At 32.5% G+C, this 18,646-nt stretch overlaps 3 protein-coding genes across 3 annotated transcripts; 1 reads left to right on the top strand and 2 right to left on the bottom strand.

The window, feature by feature from the left end:
- Nucleotides 1-862: 862 nt before the first annotated feature.
- LOC114192030 (signal peptide peptidase-like 5) lies at nucleotides 863-9,089 on the bottom strand. Its single transcript, XM_028081578.1, has 14 exons — nucleotides 8,834-9,089; nucleotides 8,591-8,749; nucleotides 8,328-8,439; nucleotides 7,136-7,252; nucleotides 4,970-5,127; nucleotides 4,390-4,563; nucleotides 4,092-4,126; nucleotides 3,829-3,985; nucleotides 3,290-3,343; nucleotides 3,085-3,177; nucleotides 1,573-1,715; nucleotides 1,350-1,420; nucleotides 1,184-1,267; nucleotides 863-1,110 (listed from the first exon to the last, which is right to left on the bottom strand). The coding sequence occupies exons 1-14, from the start codon at nucleotides 8,930-8,932 to the stop codon at nucleotides 995-997; spliced, it is 1,572 nt and encodes a 523-aa protein (XP_027937379.1). The 5' UTR covers nucleotides 8,933-9,089; the 3' UTR covers nucleotides 863-994.
- Nucleotides 9,090-11,359: 2,270 nt separating this feature from the next.
- Nucleotides 11,360-16,508, top strand: LOC114192031 (prolyl 4-hydroxylase 1). The gene is made up of 12 exons (XM_028081579.1): nucleotides 11,360-11,540; nucleotides 11,884-11,931; nucleotides 12,051-12,119; nucleotides 12,549-12,601; nucleotides 13,029-13,094; nucleotides 13,249-13,323; nucleotides 13,997-14,071; nucleotides 14,497-14,567; nucleotides 14,652-14,703; nucleotides 14,821-14,910; nucleotides 15,130-15,222; nucleotides 16,202-16,508. Exons 1-12 carry the CDS (start codon nucleotides 11,477-11,479, stop codon nucleotides 16,307-16,309), a joined length of 864 nt encoding a protein of 287 aa, XP_027937380.1. The 5' UTR covers nucleotides 11,360-11,476; the 3' UTR covers nucleotides 16,310-16,508.
- Nucleotides 16,509-16,771: 263 nt separating this feature from the next.
- On the bottom strand, nucleotides 16,772-18,512 carry LOC114192032 (uncharacterized protein C3orf26 homolog). Its single transcript, XM_028081580.1, has 5 exons — nucleotides 18,076-18,512; nucleotides 17,925-17,997; nucleotides 17,508-17,557; nucleotides 17,244-17,357; nucleotides 16,772-17,140 (listed from the first exon to the last, which is right to left on the bottom strand). Exons 1-5 carry the CDS (start codon nucleotides 18,447-18,449, stop codon nucleotides 16,999-17,001), a joined length of 753 nt encoding a protein of 250 aa, XP_027937381.1. The 5' UTR covers nucleotides 18,450-18,512; the 3' UTR covers nucleotides 16,772-16,998.
- Nucleotides 18,513-18,646: the final 134 nt, after the last annotated feature.

Here is an 18,646-nt window from a genome sequence, read left to right as displayed (position 1 = left end):
AAGTGGATTAAAATATCATTATCTATTCACTTAATAAACACATCATACCGCAATAGAAAAAGTTAATGACAAGAGCTCAATTGAAAAAATAGATTTATATGAGACAACAAAAATTGAAATCTCTTAATTTTATTAGGCACTATATATATATATATTATAAAAATAAGGATGCATAATATTTTCATAACTATTTTTCCAACATTTTTTATGTTCTATCGATTCCATCTTTACTTTCTAATATAATATATTAAATGGAAGGTAATAAAAAAAAAAAAGGCCAGGTAATGACTAAATATATAAAATAATTTTCCTTACTCTTTATTTGTTTATTTTTCTTTTTATCCCATCTCACAATTTTTAGAAATATATTTTGTACTATTTTTAATATATACTTTAACTCATTGTAGTACTAAATAATGACTGAAAGTACACAGGTAAACGACATATGTCTTATAAAGTAATTGTATAAATTATATATGTAAATGTTATTCATAAATAATAAAATGAGTATTTTTCTTCTAAATTTTACTGTTGTAACTTAAATACAATACCAAATTACTACTTAAACATTTTTATTTAATAAAAATAAAATATTCTTATGTAAAAGTAAACAATCAAATTAATGTATGTAGTTGGATGGAATTCATTTATTTTAATTCAATTTAACCTGAATCTCGAATAAAGTAATTGTAACAAATTTTAAAAGAAAAACATGAAAATAAATATTGTAAATGTTTATAAAATACAAAAGAATTGATATGATATAATTTTGTTTAGTAATGAAATTATTGAACAAGTAATAATTTAATTGAATTTACGTTAAGTGGGTATAGTGAATAAAGGCGAAAAGAAAAAAACAGTAAGAAGAAAAATTTAGAATGCATTAGCTGGAGAAGAAAGAAGGAAGAATGAAAGAATACAATAGATAGTTATAGTTATGGAAGAGATCCAGGAAGGAATGAATTGTGCGTACATTATTTCATTGGCTTTGGATCTAAACTTGGGGAGGCTGTTTGGCGTCGGGATTGGAGTTGCAGGAAGAAGGGTCTGCTTCGTAATTCCAAAGGATACTTAGCTCACCTCTTTTGCATCCCAGTACCACAGCCACTCCTGTCCATATATAAACAAATTGGCACCAAAAAACCTAACTAAATCATCACATCACAACCACTAAATTACTTACCTAGTGTGCACGGAACAAGGTACAGGAGTGCAGGTTGTCCATGACCGTTCATCAAATACAGCCCCAGATATGTGAAGAACAGCCCTGAAAAAGGAAACATACTCCCAGAATCTTAACTCATGTCATACCACCAAAATCAACAAACTTTCAACGCAAACTAACTTACCAAAGGCATAGCCAATTACCAACCAAAGAAAATATCCGCTTACCACCCCCTTTTTAAGAGCTTTGTCGAATCTGAGACAATCCAAACCCATAACATATGTTCAAAACAAGGCATCTTTTATAATGTACATTAAAAAGTAAAAACAAAAACCAAGGCCGGTATTGGAAATAAGTTTATAAATCTTCACTTATTAAAGTTTTTAACTGAATAAGAAATTCAATACCTACGAGAAAAGCAAACAAGCAAACCAGGAAACAGAATATCTCCAAATCCAATCATATCATAACCACCCCAAGGATCATTTAAACGAGGAAATCTCAAAAGCATAGGAATTGCTTCACCACCAGCCTTGTCACCCTTAGCAACCTACAAAATAAAACTCATAACTATAGGACACCTTTTCAGTGCAAAGACGTGAGGTAAGAATGAAAAAGTAAAAGAAAAACGTAGAATCTAAGGGCCTATTTCATTGCACTCAATAAAAATAGTCTGTATTTAGAAACTAAAAATTCTATATAAAATGTAATGATTTTATAAAGAATTTCAAAATAAATTAAAATTATACTTTTTTTTAATGATTGGATTATTTAGAATTAGAGAATTTTAAATTTTAACTAAAAAAAGAGTTTGAAATTCTTTAGTTTCTCAAATTCATGTCTTTTCTTTTTTTTAGTTTTCTTCTTAATTTTGATTAGGATGTAGTTAAATAAGACAAAAACATTGTTATAACTACTTTTCCATTTATGTCAAGTAGACATGTTTCTATTAATATTGATAGGACTTGGTCAATGTTGAGAAACTATCTTGAGAGATGTCCAATAATTTTGTTTTTATTGAAGTTTGATGTAGTACTATTTTTGTCTATGTCGAAGATGATTTTTTATTTATTTTTATCATCAACATTATTCTTGGTCAATAATTTGTTATGTTTTTTTTAAAATGTTGTGTGGAAAAGCTTGTGGTTAAATTAACTATGATAACAAAATTGACAAAATAACTTCAATAAACAGTATCGTATAAATAACCTCAATGATCATAAATAGTTCTAGTTGAAATTATCTAAAAACAATTTTGACTAACATCAATTGTGAAAAAGCCTCATCAATATCGGTTACAAAAAATCTTGATAAACTTTGACTAAAAATAAACAACAAACCAACTAATCAGTATTAATGTTTTCTAATTATAAACTATTGTTTGATATTTAAATAGGAAAAAAAAAAGATTTTTGACACTCCATCAACCACTTGACAAACCATTTTTAGGGGTAATATGGTCACAAAAAGAATATACCTTTGTATATGTAAAGAAAAAAAAAATGAAATGAAGAATAAAATAGCAAAGAAAAGTGAGTGTAAAAAATTATTGAGTGTCAAAATATCATTCTCCTTTAAATATTTGGTAACAATTGAAATACTTTATTTAAGAAGAAAATTAAAATAAATTCGAATAGCCTTCTCGAAATAAAATATTTGTAAAAGATTTGAAAAAGATCAATTTAAATGTCCTAAATATTGTGAAATGGTGAATAGTATAAAATAGTTTTTAAAACCAAAAACTGAAAAGATAATCTCAGTCTAGATATTTACAGCCAGATGAAAGACGGTTGTTGAATGAAATTGTATGTCTGTGACTTCAAAAAAATAATGACCGGAAAGGAATATGGTTTGGGTTAGGTGTATTGCAATGCATCAATCCAAGTTAAAGAACTACACCAGTATGAACAGAGACTTACCGTAATCATGACACTCTTTTGGAATATCACTGGAGATATGAATACCCAAAAAATGTCGTATACAAATGCACAACAAAGTAGGACCGTTGCAACCTACCATATCAAATTCATAAGTAAATAATGAGAGATGACAACAGATATATTGGAATAAAACGAGAAAGGAAACAACAGTTATAATATAAATACAAGGAACTCATTAAGGTACCTTAATATTAGGCAACCGAGCCATCTGTAATACTGTTATCATCAAACAGATGCCCTGTTAAGAATAAAGCCATATGCCAAGTAAGTTGCATAGAGCAAAACCCACAATTGAGACAACAAACAACTCTTTGGTGCAATGTCTGAGAAAGCTCACTACGGAATAAAAAGAGATACCAGTTTTGCTCTGATGTGAGCATTCATACATGTATATATGTAGAGAAGTTACTGTAATTAAATGTGAGCAGATTTTTTTTTTTTATAAAAATGAACATATCAACACTAGGCAGACACAAAGCTGGAAAGCACAGCAACTTATGCCATTGTTACAAAAATCAATTTCCTGGTTTCCTCTCGGGTTCTCTCAGCTCCTCCGATTAGAGACAGTATTCAGTGTCAACTTTCAAGAAAAGAGATTGGCATTCTTATCAAGCATCGCGATACCTTAAATTTCAATGTTTGCCTCACTGTCTTAAAGTTTAAATTTAGAAACAGAATGATGATAGAAAGACTTATGCACACGTACTAGATACTGGAACTCACAAGAAAATCTTGGCCAAACCATGCAAATGATTCGCGCCGAAATACAACCCATAAAACGGCAAACGTCACGCAGAATATCAGCACTGTCAGCGAGAAAATAGAAACCTCTCCAAATAAAGGTAAATTCACATTATTCTGAGCACAAGCTGGACGTTTCCTGCCCATATATTTGAGAAAAAACTTAAGAAAATGAAGATATATATAGCATGCAGAAAGAACATTGATTTCCCTTTTCATTAGAAGAAAGAAGATATCTATCGTACCTTAAAGCGAGGGTTACAATACAGTTGTGCATCCCCTGAAAATGGAAGCAAACTTCCATTAACGAAAAGAGGAATTTCAAACAAATAAGAAAAAAAAACAGATCAAATCCTTGTCAGCAGTTTATAGGTATTGGGTTTCAACTTTCTAAAAGATCAAAATACCAGTTAATGGAGAAGTGAAAGCACAGTCTCATGTATTTTTAAAAGAATAAGTGAATTTTATTAGACAGACTTAAAGATAAAATACAACTATAGCTAGAAGGTTAGGAGTAAAATTCATGAAAATGAGCAACCTTACCTCAACACCACCAATGCAGAAAAGTACAATCAGCACCCAGATAAACCAAGACGACATGAAGAAGAACAGTAGCACAAGAAAAGTAGATGCCGTAATGACAAACACGACAGCACCCTTTGTATCTATGTTAACTATTTCCTCAGCATCGTCTTTCCCTGCTTCCGATATGGCGCTCTATAAAAAAAACAAGAAGCTTATGTTACAGACTAATATAGCATAAAGATGTATTAAAATTGTAACAAGTAAACAAAATGAATGGAAGAAACCATTCTCTATGGCTTCGTTTAATAGTTAACTGACTGGAAGATCACTGGCTAGCAATACAGAAGGCAGTCAAAGATAAAAGGAAACGTAGGTTAGAAGTTAGCACGGAAGCCAACGTCACTCTTTAGTTACTGGTTACAAATGTCCCATTTGAATTGAACATTGTTGAATAATTGTTACTCACCGGAAGCACACCTTCGCATCATTAAGTAACTTAAATTACTTCAGTTACGTCAAACAACGAGAAAAGTTCAGATGGTTGCATTTGAGCACATATCATAAAGATTAAGATAGATAAAGGGTTGCATGGAAAAACCTTGGGAGACAACTCGTTATAGCGTTCATCGATTTGATCAGGAGCAGTTATATCTGCCCATAGTGAAGCACATATAACTGTTGCAACAGACATAAACCACAAAAATCCAACCGAGTAGGCTACAACTGGGCGTTTTGGAGTATATGGCAAAACCTCCACTGAAATGAACAACTCAGAATCAACCATCAGTATATTGTGCGAAACAAACTTGGCATGTAGCAGAAGAAATGCACTTGATATTGATAATGCAATAATACTTTTCTTTTATCTTATAATAAATGAGCATATGCATAGAAGAAACGCCTTGCAGTGCTAAAAGTTGGGTATTTTACCATTTACTGAATGTTTAATTAATTAATTCATCACAGAAGTGCATGTTAGGCAACATAAAAAAAAGTCCGTGACTTGGTATGAAACAGTATTCAAGTGCAATTGATTGCAACACGACACTTGCTACCAGCTTCATGGAAGGGAGAAAGTTCTTGATCAAATGGGGAAACCAAGGGTTCTATTCAGAAGTGGGTGAATCATACAACTTTTGACAAGGAAAACATAGCAGAAGGGCGTTCTTTGTCTGGAACAAAATAATAAAACTTTCAGTCAGGAGGATATTGACCGTCCAGGCACCCTTCTTGACACCTTGAGTTCTTTGAATCATGTTCCAGTACCAAGACGAGTAAGGGGCCGTTTGGTTTCGGAAAACATTTCCTATTTTCATTTTCATATGTTTAGGTTTAAGACATGTTTAGTTTGACTTTTTAATTTCTATTTTAAGAAAAAGAAAATATTATAAATGAATTTGATTAAACTATTTTCAGCAAATGTTTATAAAACACTTTTTTTATCAAGTTAACAAATAAAATTTCAATTATGAGACTATAATTATATCTTTATTAACGAACAGTTTGTGAATAAATAATTTTACATTATATCCTTAATTACAATATTATAAGTTGAACTTCGAGATCATAAATTACCATACAAATTATTCGAGTGTATAATTACCATTTATGTACTATCTCACTAAAATTGTGCATAAATAAATTCTTGAATTTCAAAGGATTAGGAATGAAGATTATTCTCGATTACCTCAAAGTTAAATATTAGGGTATTATGAAATTGTTTAGTGACAACAATTCCGTTATCAGCATTACCCATAACCCACTCCTCACAGAACAAAATACTTAGAAATAAGTGATACCAAACACTTCATCAAAGAGATGTTGGATGGAGGCACTATTGTTACAACACATTTGACTCTAAGCTCCAAGAGATAGATGTCTCGACTCTGGTTTAAGAAGTTGGAATTAATTGATATTCATTTATCAAGGAAAATATCCTAAATATCATAGGATATAGATGGTTTATCTATAGGATATTATGGAAGATTTATAAGGATAAACATATTATTTTATCTTAAGAATATCATGATATTTTAATTTCATTATTTTTTTTCAATTTCATGGTTATTAAAATCAGAATAGTTTAAGCAGGACCGTGGGGTTTGGGTTAAATTTTTTCCTTTTGATTTCCTTGCTCAAGATTTAAAAATCACAGAATCCTAAACAAGGAAATAGTAGGATGACATTTCTCTTGAAATCAAATTCGGTTTACTTCACTTCCGATCACAACTTTGGTCCAAACAAAAATTTATTTTTAATATATTTCTTGTATCCAAGTGGCGAAGGTCTTCACTAATGGAATTCCTATTGCTAGATTTCAAGAATTTGCAGGTAAACTGATGATATTCATTTACTAGCTTTTAAGGAAGAGAGTTATAAATATCATAGATAAATATCACAGTGAATCCGCACTTTTTTTTTCCTTAATTTTCTTTTTTCCCTTTCAAGGCACAATAGCTTACCCTATAAAAGAGAGATTAGAGAACGTAAGACACGCAAGTAAATGCAATTCTTTTCCTTTCAACTTAGTTGTTTACTTATTATTAGGATTTTATGTGCTAGAAAATAACTTATCTGGTTACTGTGCTCAATGTTAGGTTTTAACTTACTAGTTTATCTCTGGTTCCCTATTATATTATCATTACATGCATCTTAGACAAGTACGACAAAATGAAATAGAGACGTAAATACAAAATTCTTTCACAAAAAGCAGTAGTGGTATAAACAAACTACAAATAGAAGTTTAAGAAATCGAAGGACAGACCTTTCTTTTTAGATGTTAAAAGTTTGTTGAGAGCGTCTCCTACTGACTTTGTTATCTGCACAACTGGAATTGAAATCTTTATGCTTTTGTCATCGGAGCAGTCCATCTCAAAGAGTTCTGACATAAAATAAACAGCTAAATCTCAGACAAAGATGATCATATAAAACTTTATCAACATAGAAAGAAAAAAATGCAGTAAAGATAAGTTTCAGTTAGTGAATTGTAATTGTAATGCTAACACAATTAGGGGATCCTTTTTTCCTTTTTTTACTATATGTAACGGATTTAATAAAAACAAAATAATGCAACAATGCTTGTTATCATAGTTTCATTGCGAACTCCGATACAGGCTTCAGATGTGCAATGAGATTGGACTTCTTTTTACCGCTAACGTATTGCCCTGTTCCCTTTCTCATCTCCGTGGTTTTGAAATAGCATTAGAAAGAAAACATGATCAGTGATCATCCACTTTTGTACAGTTTATTATGTAAACCAATCTTTAATAAAAATTAGAGACAAGTAATATCAGGAAAAACAATGCAGACTGTTATGATAAACTACATGATTTAATTTTGGGCTATTGTCAGTGGAAAATATGATCAATCTAAAATCTAAAGGTGTCATGTGAACGCTCATTAATGTTTTTTATATATCTGAGAAGAGTCCATTTCAGCATGTAACATAATTCCACTCGTACAAAGCACTACCATTTAATGTATCTAAATTGGCAAAAGTAGTCCGATGATATTTCGCTTTGTTGTTTAGTGACAGTCTATTATGTTTCAATATTTTATAAAATTGAGCTATTTCCCTATTTTCAAGCACAAGAAACAAAGCAACACCTTATCCTTTCATAATAGCTTTACTGGAAAAAACGCATTAATATTTGTTCCTATACATCTGTATAAACTTAAAATCTTTATCCAGATCACAAGAAAGTGACAATAGTTGGCAATCGGAATTCAAACTATGCTTAACAACCCAGATTTAACCTTGCTACTGTTTATAAACCCCATGCTTAGATTCTGAGTACGCTCTATAGCATGCACGAAGAGATTTCATTTCAGTCTAAAGAAGAATCATGCGAGCAACCAAGCTGACAAATGACACCTCCTATACGTCTAATATACCTTCTTTAATATTCAGATTAAACGTAAAATGGAAACCATGTGTTTGAAGTGCTTAAATATACCATCCGCGTCGTTTATCATGAACACGGCAGCAGCACCTCCGGTCTGTGCAACTACAGCTTTAGCTGAGAAGTCACAAGTGCCTCGTACGCAGAGAGCTGCCGATCCAGATAACTGCAAAATGGAGAATGCAGAAGCACACTACTGAGGAAGCTGACATGTTATGGAAAGATTTTGAAATATAAACACGCGTGGAGTAAGAAAATGAATAAAGTTGGGGAAAACAGTTGATGCATGATATGAAAAAAGAGATTGAGAAAGAAACCTTTACGGTTGAAGCGGAACAGCAGTCCGCAGGATCGGCAAGAACAGCGGGAAGTTTGGTAGTTTCGACCGCTTCGACAGGCAAAATAGAGCCAAATTTTGCACTCATACCATTGTACTCTTCATCTTCCTTCCCATCAACCCAGCTCTGTGTCTTAACCTGCAATCACGTTCGATAATGTTATTAACCATGACACAAACACATCCAATAAGAGGCAGAGAATCGAAGAAACAGATATATTACCAATTGTGCTACGCGATTGCAAGAGTCTTCATCGGCGGCGGCCGCAGCGACGGCGAAGAAGAGAAGGAGGATTGCCGCCGGCAAAGACGAGGAGAGCATTTTTTATTACGAACTGAGGTGAGGAGAGATGGGAAGGATTGAATCTGTTCAGTTTTTTTTTTTTTTTTTTATTGTTTAGAGGTTTTGTGTCTACAATGACGATGAGAATGACATTTGCTTCCTCTCCTCTCCCTCGCTTGCTCGCATCCACGGAAATTTCGTGGCGCCAACAAAAAATTCTTTCATTGTTGGATTGTGCATTTTAAAATACTCTTCCCTCCTCTCTCTTAACCAACCGTTTCCACCTTTTTTCCACGTATCTTCTTCTTTTCTCATTTCCCAAACTTTTTTTTCTCTGCACCGTCAATTCCATACTTTCAAATTCAGCACAATCTTTTTTTGCCACAACCCTCAATTCCACGCCCAATAATTTCACTCTAATATTAGTTACCCACTTTCTTCACCTTGTCCCTTCACTTCACTCGCACTGGTAATTATCCTAATCTCTAATTTATTTCGGATTTAAATGAGATTTTTAACATAAAAAGAAAAAATATATAGAAATAAAACTGTGAAGTCAAATTCATTAACTATTAACAAAGAGAAATATCTATCAATTTCTATTTTTAGCTTACACAAATCATTACCTTCTTTATAATTGTTGTGTAATCGTTATTTTTGTTATCTATTTGGTAATTGGAAATCCAATTATCATCATCCCTAAAAAGTGGTATATGTTTAGTCAATGTGTATTCTTATTAATTCATACATGAAATCTAAAAATATTTGTTCATGCAAATTCAAAAAACTGTGATTATTTTTAAATTTAGAACATTTAAAATTACTAAATTTAGTTCCTATTATTTAATGAAGGAAAAAATTCACTACCTTGGATTTCATTAACTTAACTCATACTTTAATAATATATATTTAACATTACTCTAACATTTACACCACAAACTTACAAATCCTAATTTCATATAAAGAAACTCTAAACTCTAATGTAAAAATACTAATTTCTTAACTTTTTTACTCAAAATTTTCATTGAGGATAAATGTTTAGAAAGACAAAAAATATAAAAAATTATGTTTAGACTCAAATTTCCAAGTTATTCAATCTTAAAATAAAAACATCTTCCTATGTTTGGATATAATAAAAAAAACATAAATCATTAATAATGCAACATAAAACAAAAATCATAAAAGTCGTGAAATATATTTCTATTAATGAAAATCATTATAAACTAAAATGAAAGTTAAAAAACTGGTACAAAAGCTAATAACTTTTATTCCCAAAAGAAAAATTGTAAATCCTAACTTTTTCATACAAGTAAATAATCCGATAAGCATGATAAAGTCGTTATCACACTCTATCATTTTTTTTTGTGTATAATTCATTACCAAATTTATTTTTACAAATACTTAGAGCTGTCAAAAAGGATTAGAATCCGCGAGCCAATCTGACTCATTACAGGTTCGAGTTGGGTTGAAATTTTTTTACAAATTTCAATACAGGTTGATTTTTGACCCGACTTATCTAGAATCCGACTCATCCGGGTTGAACCCGTGGTGAGCCGGATTGACTCACCAATTCGCAGATAAAAGGTCACACAAGTATTTTATTTTATTTTTATTGAGTTGGACTTTACATTTGGATCATGTTACATTGTTTTTTTATCCAACACATAAATAATTTGTATTTTTTTATTTTGATTTGTATTTGGATTGTATTAAAGTTTATTTAGATTTTAATAAGAATTACAATTTAGTTTTGACCGAAAAAAAATAAAAAATTGTATTTTTTTTATTAAGTAAACCCGTGAATCAACCCATTTAACCTGTCAACCCCTGGTGAGTCAGACCAGATTCGAATTTTTTTGGCTCGCTAAAAAGTAAGTCAGATTGGGTTGACTCACTGAATCATCAACCTGTGATGGGTCGAGCCGGGTCGGGTTAGATTACCCGTTTTGAGAATACAAATACTAGTGAAAACATACTACATTTATTTTCATTTATTTTTAATAAAATATAATTAATTTTTACAAAATTATTATATATATATATATTTTTATTTTGTAGATAATTTTCTTACTATTTTAGTTTTAAAAAGAGGTTAAATTTGAAAAAGAAACAATTAAATTAAGCAAAAGTCACTTAAGAGATGAAACTAATTTTAGAAAAATATTACTTAAATGAAGATAAAACTAATAAAGCTAATTTTAGAAAAATATTACTTAAATGATAAAACAGGAAACAAAACGTAGACATCAAGAAAAAATCCTCTTTCTAAAATAGTTTAGTATACCTGTCTCATTTTATTATTTAATCCTTTTAAATATTACATATATTTAAATCAATTAACTATAGTAAAATTTAAAAATGACTTATCTTAAAATAAAATTTTAGTAACAAAGATGGTTAAAATCTTATACTATTTTTTATTTATTTGAATAACTATGATAAGACTAAATTTTGATTTGGAGGTAAGCATGTATCCACAAGTGGCGGATTGACAGAGGCATGGGAGCATAAAAGCAATGGGCGTTAAAAGCGGTTTGTCATTTTTGTTGTGTTGAGACCGAAAGACATTTCATTTTCAACACCATGGTTCCCTCCATGAGGATCGTCTTTGGTCTTCTCACTTTCGTCACCGTCGGAATGATTATAGGTATCTTCTCTTCTCTTCTCTTCTCTTCTCTTCTCTTCCTTTCCGTTTCTTGCAATCTCTTCACAAACCCCCAACACCCACTGCGGATCATGATGTATTTCCTCTCCGATTTCTTCTTCTTCTTCTTCTTCAATACACGCTCTCACTTGATCCACATTTCACAATTCTCTCCAACTGCAAAACCAAGATACCCTCAGAGACACCAGAAGCTTCCAAATACACGCTCTCTGGCTCTTTCTTTTTCTATCTTCCCGCACTGCCCTAAATCATCACATATCTCAATAATCATATCCTATTACTTTTTAATTCACACTCGCTGTTCTGTTCTCCAATTACATTACAGGTGCTCTCTCTCAGTTGGCTATCATCCGAAAATTGGAAGACTCGTACGGTATTCTATCCTACCTTTCTTCTTTAACGACTTGAAATGGAACAAATAGGGGACTTATTTTTTATATGCTTTTCTTGATTATTATTCTTATATTCTCTTAGCCTAACTGATTCATGCAGGCTCTGATTCTTTGCCATTTAGAAGATTACGTGGAGTCGAAGGTGACGGTTACCTTCAATTGCCAAGAGGTCCGTATTATTTTTGTTTTTCTTGCTGTATCACAGTCGTTTCTTTATGTAGAATTTCTCAAAGATTATTTCTTTGATTGCATTTGGTGCCTATTTATTTAATCTTTTTAGAGTGCTAGGACCTCGCTAAGTTAGTTCTACTGCTAACATTTATTTATCACATGCAATATATATTTAATTGTGTTTCCACCGTGTGCAATGCTATATCAATCTGTTTATTTTAATTCTTGACTGAGTCTCAAACGTTTCATGCCTGAGTCTTTTAGATATAATATTTGTATTTTTTTTTCAATCTTTTTGTAACACAAAAATATATTTGTTATCAGTTATTCCATCAGTGTATTTTAGTTTTACATATTTTTTAAGTTGTTAATAACTTGCAATTTTTTTCTTTGGAATTTCTTTTTCACCATTTCTTTTGATTTTCAGGTATTCCTTTTTGGAATAATGACAAGGAAGCAGAAATCTTACGCCTTGGATATGTATGTCTGTTGTCCTCCCTTTCTTGTGCTAAACTTTTATATTTACATGTTCTCTCAGTCTCATCCTCTATGATAGAATCACATACAGACCAGCAAGTAAAATAATTGTGTAATATATTATTGCTTATAAATTTGGTGTAAATGTATAAAATTGTAATGCCAATTCGAAAGATACAACAAGATTAAAGTTCTCTTCTCGGTTCAATTAAATGCTTGGGTAAAGAATACTTGATTGATTGCACTCTGGGTGACCAATATCTATGTCATTCTGTCTTATAATTTACTTTTAAAGCCTTGATGTCAGTTTGTGTTGTCTGAATAGCCAATTTATTTTATTTTTTCAGTGGAATTATTTTGCTATTCTCATTTTTTTGAGAATTGAATAGATTTGCATGCTTAAATTTGTATTATTATTCCTCAATTGTAGGTCAAACCTGAAGTGATTAGCTGGTCTCCTCGAATTATTTTACTTCATAACTTCTTGAGTTTAGAGGTATGCTGTCTCTACTAAATGCTGTTTTCATTATTAAAATGTTTCTTTAGGTCAAATACATGGGCAATTAACAATTCTTTTAAAACATTCTCCTGCTTAATAAAAACTGTGCTGATGATAACCATATGTATGAATTAAAATTTTATATTTACAGGAATGTGATTATCTCAGGGCTATAGCTCTCCCTCGCTTGCAAATTTCAACTGTGGTTGATACAAACACTGGAAAGGTACATTGACAGTTTCTGTTTGAATTTCAATTTGATTGATCATAATCATCAATACATGCTAGGTGATGAGACATGGTTTAAGTTTCATTATGCCTAAGTGAAGTATTGTCATATTCTCCAAGGGAAAAATTTTGTATGTATGATGAATTTGAAATAAAATACTAAATGCCTTTTAGGAAGACAATGTGCACATGCGTATTCAGGAGCTTGTTATTTTGTTGCATTTGAACCTTCTATATTGTTGAATTCTTTTACAACTACCTTAGCCAGTTCACTTTATGACTCTGGTTTTCATTTCTTCTCCTTGATGAATAAATTATATTTTTTTAAACTATTAAATGGTTTAATCTGTGGGTGGGAGAACCTTTCTCACAGAAAATATGCAACCTTGGGCTAGAAAAGAAGATAAGTGAGAAGTTTTCAAACTTAAAAAGAAGAATTTTATGCTTCAAATGTAGAGAGCTGAATCCATTTTAATAGTTCTTTAGAAATTATTGCCTGATCTTGTTTGTGGACTACCCCTCTATTTGGCAAGTTATTTGGTCCTCTCGACAAAAGTACACCACAATTGGAGATTATGAATCTTGTAGAAACCAAAGTCGTACAGAGTGGTTTAAGTCTATAGAGTCATTAACATGTATTTCTTCATTAAATGTGATATTTCTGTCCATAGGGAATCAAGAGTGACGTCAGGACCAGCTCTGGTATGTTTTTGAATGCTCAAGAGAGAAAATATCCTATGGTACAAGTAAGTTAACAATTTTACTCTCTCCTCAAGTCTTTTACTTCAGTCATCAAAGCAGTGTAAAATACATGGACTGTGTGAACATGTTTGGTGTTTATTAGTGACCTCTTTAGTTTTTGAAAGTTTAAATACTGTACCAACCCTGGTTTTGGTCACATCACAGTCATGAAGAGTTGTTTTTATTCCTAAATAATTAAAAAGACTGAAAGCGTTACCACTGTTTAAATCAAGAGTGGGCATGGTTTGGGTTTCAGTAAATCAGTTAAGAGCGTATTTGGATTCCAGTGAACCAAAGATTCAGTTTTAAACATATGAACTTTTTTAGTTAGTAAAGTACACACACGTATATTTCACACAATCAAAATCATACTTTATTGAGTAATTTTAACTGTACAGTCTGATAAACTATGGTCACCTTGCTCATCTAGGCAATTGAAAAAAGAATCTCTGTCTATTCTCAAATACCAGTTGAGAACGGTGAGCTTGTGCAAGTCCTGAGGTGAGAATATGACTTATTTTTTTCACTCTATCTCAACATGTGTGGGTTTTGCTAGTATTAAGGCTAACATCTGCAGCAGCACAGGTACGAGAAGAATCAATATTACAAACCTCATCATGACTATTTTTCTGACACTGTAAGTTGTATTTGCTCTTTTTTTAATTTTCAAATTATAGTCCATATGTGAATTTCCTTGAAGTGGCTTATATGAAACCCCATTTGCAATCTGTTCTGCCTTTCTTTTTTGAGACAGTTCAACTTGAAGCGTGGTGGGCAGCGAATAGCCACAATGCTTATGTATTTGAGTGACAATGTTGAAGGAGGAGAAACATATTTCCCATTGGTAAGCTTCTTGTTTTCTGAAAATTGTTATTTAACTTATTTTGGTAGTTGTTGTGTACTCTTTTTTGATTTTATCTTTACCGTGAGAAATATACTCAATTTGTAACATGCTAGTATTAACTATCTATTCTGTGTTAGGTGTTGCCTATTCTATCTGTCACTCTTTTTGGACATTTTGACTGTACTGATGGTGTTGTTTATAATATACAATATGATTCAGGCTGGCTCAGGTGAATGTAACTGTGGTGGGAAACTTCTCCAAGGGCTATCTGTCAAGCCAACTAAAGGAAATGCAGTGCTTTTCTGGAGTATGGTTAGTGCAGTTAATTTGCTTATTGTGGACGCTACGCTATCCATGTTAAATATGAAATAGGAACAACTATTTCCTTAATTGGTACTTTTCTGTGTCTTTAAGATTGTACATTTAGGCCAAAGTGATAGAATATGTATCTTTGATCATCTGCAAGTGCATGTCATTGCTAAAGAGCTCATGTTATCAAATAACCAATTACTGCAAAAGAAAATTACCAAACAAATTAGTATAAGAATAAGGCTCAAAGAGTAACCAAAATGTTTTAAGTGATAAATTCAAGAATCAGAGTTAAGAGTAGATTCATGTTTACCCCTTTTTACCCATTGATTGGTTTTGAATGATGCGTCCTATGTGGTGCCAGTGGTCATATGCCTATCCCATAGGTGAAAAATAAAGTAAAAGATAAAAAGGTGTGTTGCTGAAGAGAAACAGAAAGCGACGAGTGTTGAGATGGAGAGAACGGAAATGGAGTGGAAAATTAGTAGTGAATACTCATTTTTAATTCTCCTTTTTTTTTTCTTTCCAATCAAACAAACAAAATTAAATTCACTGTCGTCATTTTTATTACTTCCCCTCCTTACCAAACATATCACAAAAACTTTGTTGAATGAGTTCTTGCTTAGATTTTCTTAATGTTAACATTTTTTAATTACATAAACTTAGTGTTGTAGCATTTGTCCCCATAAATACACAAGCGCCGGTGCTTAATAAGAGCCTTTTACCATTACATATCGTCAAGAGCCGGTGCTAGATAGGAAGCAGTTTAAGAATCAAGGATAGAGATGCCTCTAGGTTTTCTTTTATACATTTTTTGAATTTGTACTCATCATTAGGATTTAATTGGTTTATCAATTGGGCATCACGTAGTATTTTTGTGATAGAAAATGGCAAATTATTGAATGGAGACTGTAACTGTTAGTATTGTGCATTTTTTCAAACGAAGATTTACGGTGAAAATTTGCGTATTTGATGTTGGCAGGGATTGGATGGACAATCAGATCCCAAAAGTGTGCATGGAGGATGTGAGGTAATCTCTGGGGAGAAATGGTCAGCTACGAAATGGATGAGGCAGGCCGCTCACTCTTGATTTCTTATAAAAAAAATAATGATTAAGATTAGTTATTGATATTAGAAATATTCAATAGTGTTTATCTTAAATTAATAAACTGCGGCGTAATCTCGTATTAGATGTTGTGTTTCTGTTTCACATTGTCAGGTTGAAGAAACTAACCTAAAGATTTCTCATTGAAATATTCGTAAATGAACTAAAACTTTTGGCACTTATATTCTTCTTATCCACCTTCATAATATAAATCCCCTGTCCCCTTACCATATAGTTATTAGGCTGTTAGACTGCGTAGGACGTGCCTCCCACACCATTAGCCAATATCACAACCAAAGGATAAAAGCACCCAAACCACTAGATTTGAACAGTATATTATTTCCCAAGCAAAACTTACCCATTAACATAATAAAATTCAAATTGGTCATTCAGGCAGTTTCAGAGAAAAATTACTGATAAATATTTGCACGAGAATGGTATTTTTTCTTAAAATTACACTAACACTAGGACCCATAATGCCATTATACCAAAGAAAAAGGGGTATTCGATTAATCACTATAATCTACACAAATAAAGCACCTTCCTAGTTACTTAGAAATGTGTTTTTCATATGTATCTACCCCACTTACAACAAAATTGTCACTCTCCCATGGTGAAATACGTCCGTCATTTGAAGATAAATGGAATTGTAAAAAAATAATAAACATGAGATGTTATGTATCAGGAATTGTATGCCCTTGTTTATGTTTGTCCTTTAAACCAACACCCGCCTGGTAACCATAGAGACAAATACGCAGACCACCCTGGATCATCGCTTCATAAAAATAGTTCTTGAACACCTCCAGGAATTCATCCCTGTGTAACAATCAGCGTCTAAATTAATGCAAAATCTTACAAGAGAGACGACAGCGTTACTTTAAAGAAATATAAGTAGAACAGATAGAAACCATGACCAAACCTGACTTGTGGAAGGGTCAACAACGAATACCCCTTTACATCAGGCTGCAAATCTAGCACGAGTACTTGCAACCTTGAAAGGTCTAACGCCTCAGCATCAATTAGCTTTTTTATCCTGAAATTGATATAAGACAGTAATTACGTGACTACAAATTTGACAATGTCAATATTTTAAACCACTAGTTATCAAAGGTATATCTAATCGGATGATTGATCAATAAAAAAAGTAGGGTTTTCTTTAGTAGCAGGACGTGGGAGAACCAACCTGCTTGGAGTGCCGCTAGCAATGTTAACACGGTTCTTTAGCAAAGAAATCTGCATTGATCACAAAGCAAAATCAGTTGGTAATGTTTCCACGACTTAGAAGAATAACAATTTATAACATCAAGAAAAGGATGGGAAAAATCAAGAAGTTGGAATGGAAAAGAAATCATGCACTGGTGAAGAACAAAACATTCAATTTAGATATAGATTAGCAGATTCAATTTTTTTTTTCAGAGTCCAAGGAGAAGGGCGTTAAATTTTAAGATTTAAAATAAAAATGGGAGCAGTTTGATCCCTCAGCCGCATGCCTATGAATTGTTGTCTGGTTTCAAAACTGGTACATAGGTATTAAGAAGAATTTACAAGTTGAAGTGGAGGGAAGTAGAAAACAAATGAAAGAGCAGAATTAAGAAGGTACCTGTTCCTGAAGCTTCAAGTGCTTAGCGAATAGCTTTGCAGCGTGGCATTGTTTAGTGAAAGAGCGAAAGCCCCTGCAGGAGAAAATTAGGGTTTTGGCATGTAAAAGGAATTAGGAATGGAGATGATGAGAGAGGGAGGGAGAAAACAACCTGAGAAGGTGTATGCATCTTAGGGCAGATGAAGATATGATGAGAACCGCGGGGCTTCCGGCATTAACTTTTCCCTCTACGACACTCCCTTCGCAGAGATGCTCCCTCCATGAGGACCCAAACACTGCCTTAACAGTTTTCCCCAATATTTGAATATCTGAGTGATTGGGTACCTCCAGAACGCAGTCTTGTCTGAGGGACTCCAACTCCAGCGATGAAAGCTGAAGACCCGTCGCCGACTGAAGGAGACGCAGAGCCTCCAACGATCGTTCCTCTGACTTCTCTTCGGCTTTCCCCGTCTCCGCCTCCTCCTTCCTCTTTCTCTTCTTCCTCACATCACTGTTCGTATTTCTCTTTCTCTTCTCCGACGCCATTCAAACCTCGCTCTCCTCTTCCTTCTCTCTATGCCCTTAATATCACAATTCTATTAACCTTTCCTTTTCACACGCTCCTTTTTATCTTTCCCCACCCCCTCATTTTCATTATGGGCCTCGTGTAGGGTGGGTAAGCCAGATAATGAATATTCGTCAATGATTAATAAATATATTTAAAGGTCTATTTGTTCAGAAAT

Source organism: Vigna unguiculata, chromosome 7 (assembly GCF_004118075.2).
Source record: "Vigna unguiculata cultivar IT97K-499-35 chromosome 7, ASM411807v1, whole genome shotgun sequence".
Taxonomy (NCBI): Eukaryota; Viridiplantae; Streptophyta; class Magnoliopsida; order Fabales; family Fabaceae; genus Vigna; species Vigna unguiculata.
This window is presented reverse-complemented; position numbering and strand designations above follow the sequence as displayed.

What these genes read in the sequence shown, in the direction of transcription:
- LOC114192030 (XM_028081578.1), bottom strand. Translation starts at nt 8,932, where the DNA reads ATGCTCTCCTCGTCTTTGCCGGCGGCAATCCTCCTTCTCTTCTTCGCC. An exon ending in GGTAATTGGCTATGCCTTTG is followed by an intron (nt 1,268 to 1,349) that starts GTAAGTTAGTTT and finishes TTCCTTTTTCAG; the next exon opens with GGCTGTTCTTCACATATCTG. An exon ending in CCTTGTTCCGTGCACACTAG is followed by an intron (nt 1,111 to 1,183) that starts GTAAGTAATTTA and finishes ATATATGGACAG; the next exon opens with GAGTGGCTGTGGTACTGGGA.
- LOC114192031 (XM_028081579.1), top strand. Translation starts at nt 11,477, where the DNA reads ATGGTTCCCTCCATGAGGATCGTCTTTGGTCTTCTCACTTTCGTCACC. An exon ending in AAATCTTACGCCTTGGATAT is followed by an intron (nt 12,602 to 13,028) that starts GTATGTCTGTTG and finishes CCTCAATTGTAG; the next exon opens with GTCAAACCTGAAGTGATTAG. An exon ending in GAGCTTGTGCAAGTCCTGAG is followed by an intron (nt 14,568 to 14,651) that starts GTGAGAATATGA and finishes GCAGCAGCACAG; the next exon opens with GTACGAGAAGAATCAATATT.
- LOC114192032 (XM_028081580.1), bottom strand. Translation starts at nt 18,449, where the DNA reads ATGGCGTCGGAGAAGAGAAAGAGAAATACGAACAGTGATGTGAGGAAG. An exon ending in GCTAGCGGCACTCCAAGCAG is followed by an intron (nt 17,358 to 17,507) that starts GTTGGTTCTCCC and finishes TATCAATTTCAG; the next exon opens with GATAAAAAAGCTAATTGATG. An exon ending in TTGACCCTTCCACAAGTCAG is followed by an intron (nt 17,141 to 17,243) that starts GTTTGGTCATGG and finishes ATTGTTACACAG; the next exon opens with GGATGAATTCCTGGAGGTGT.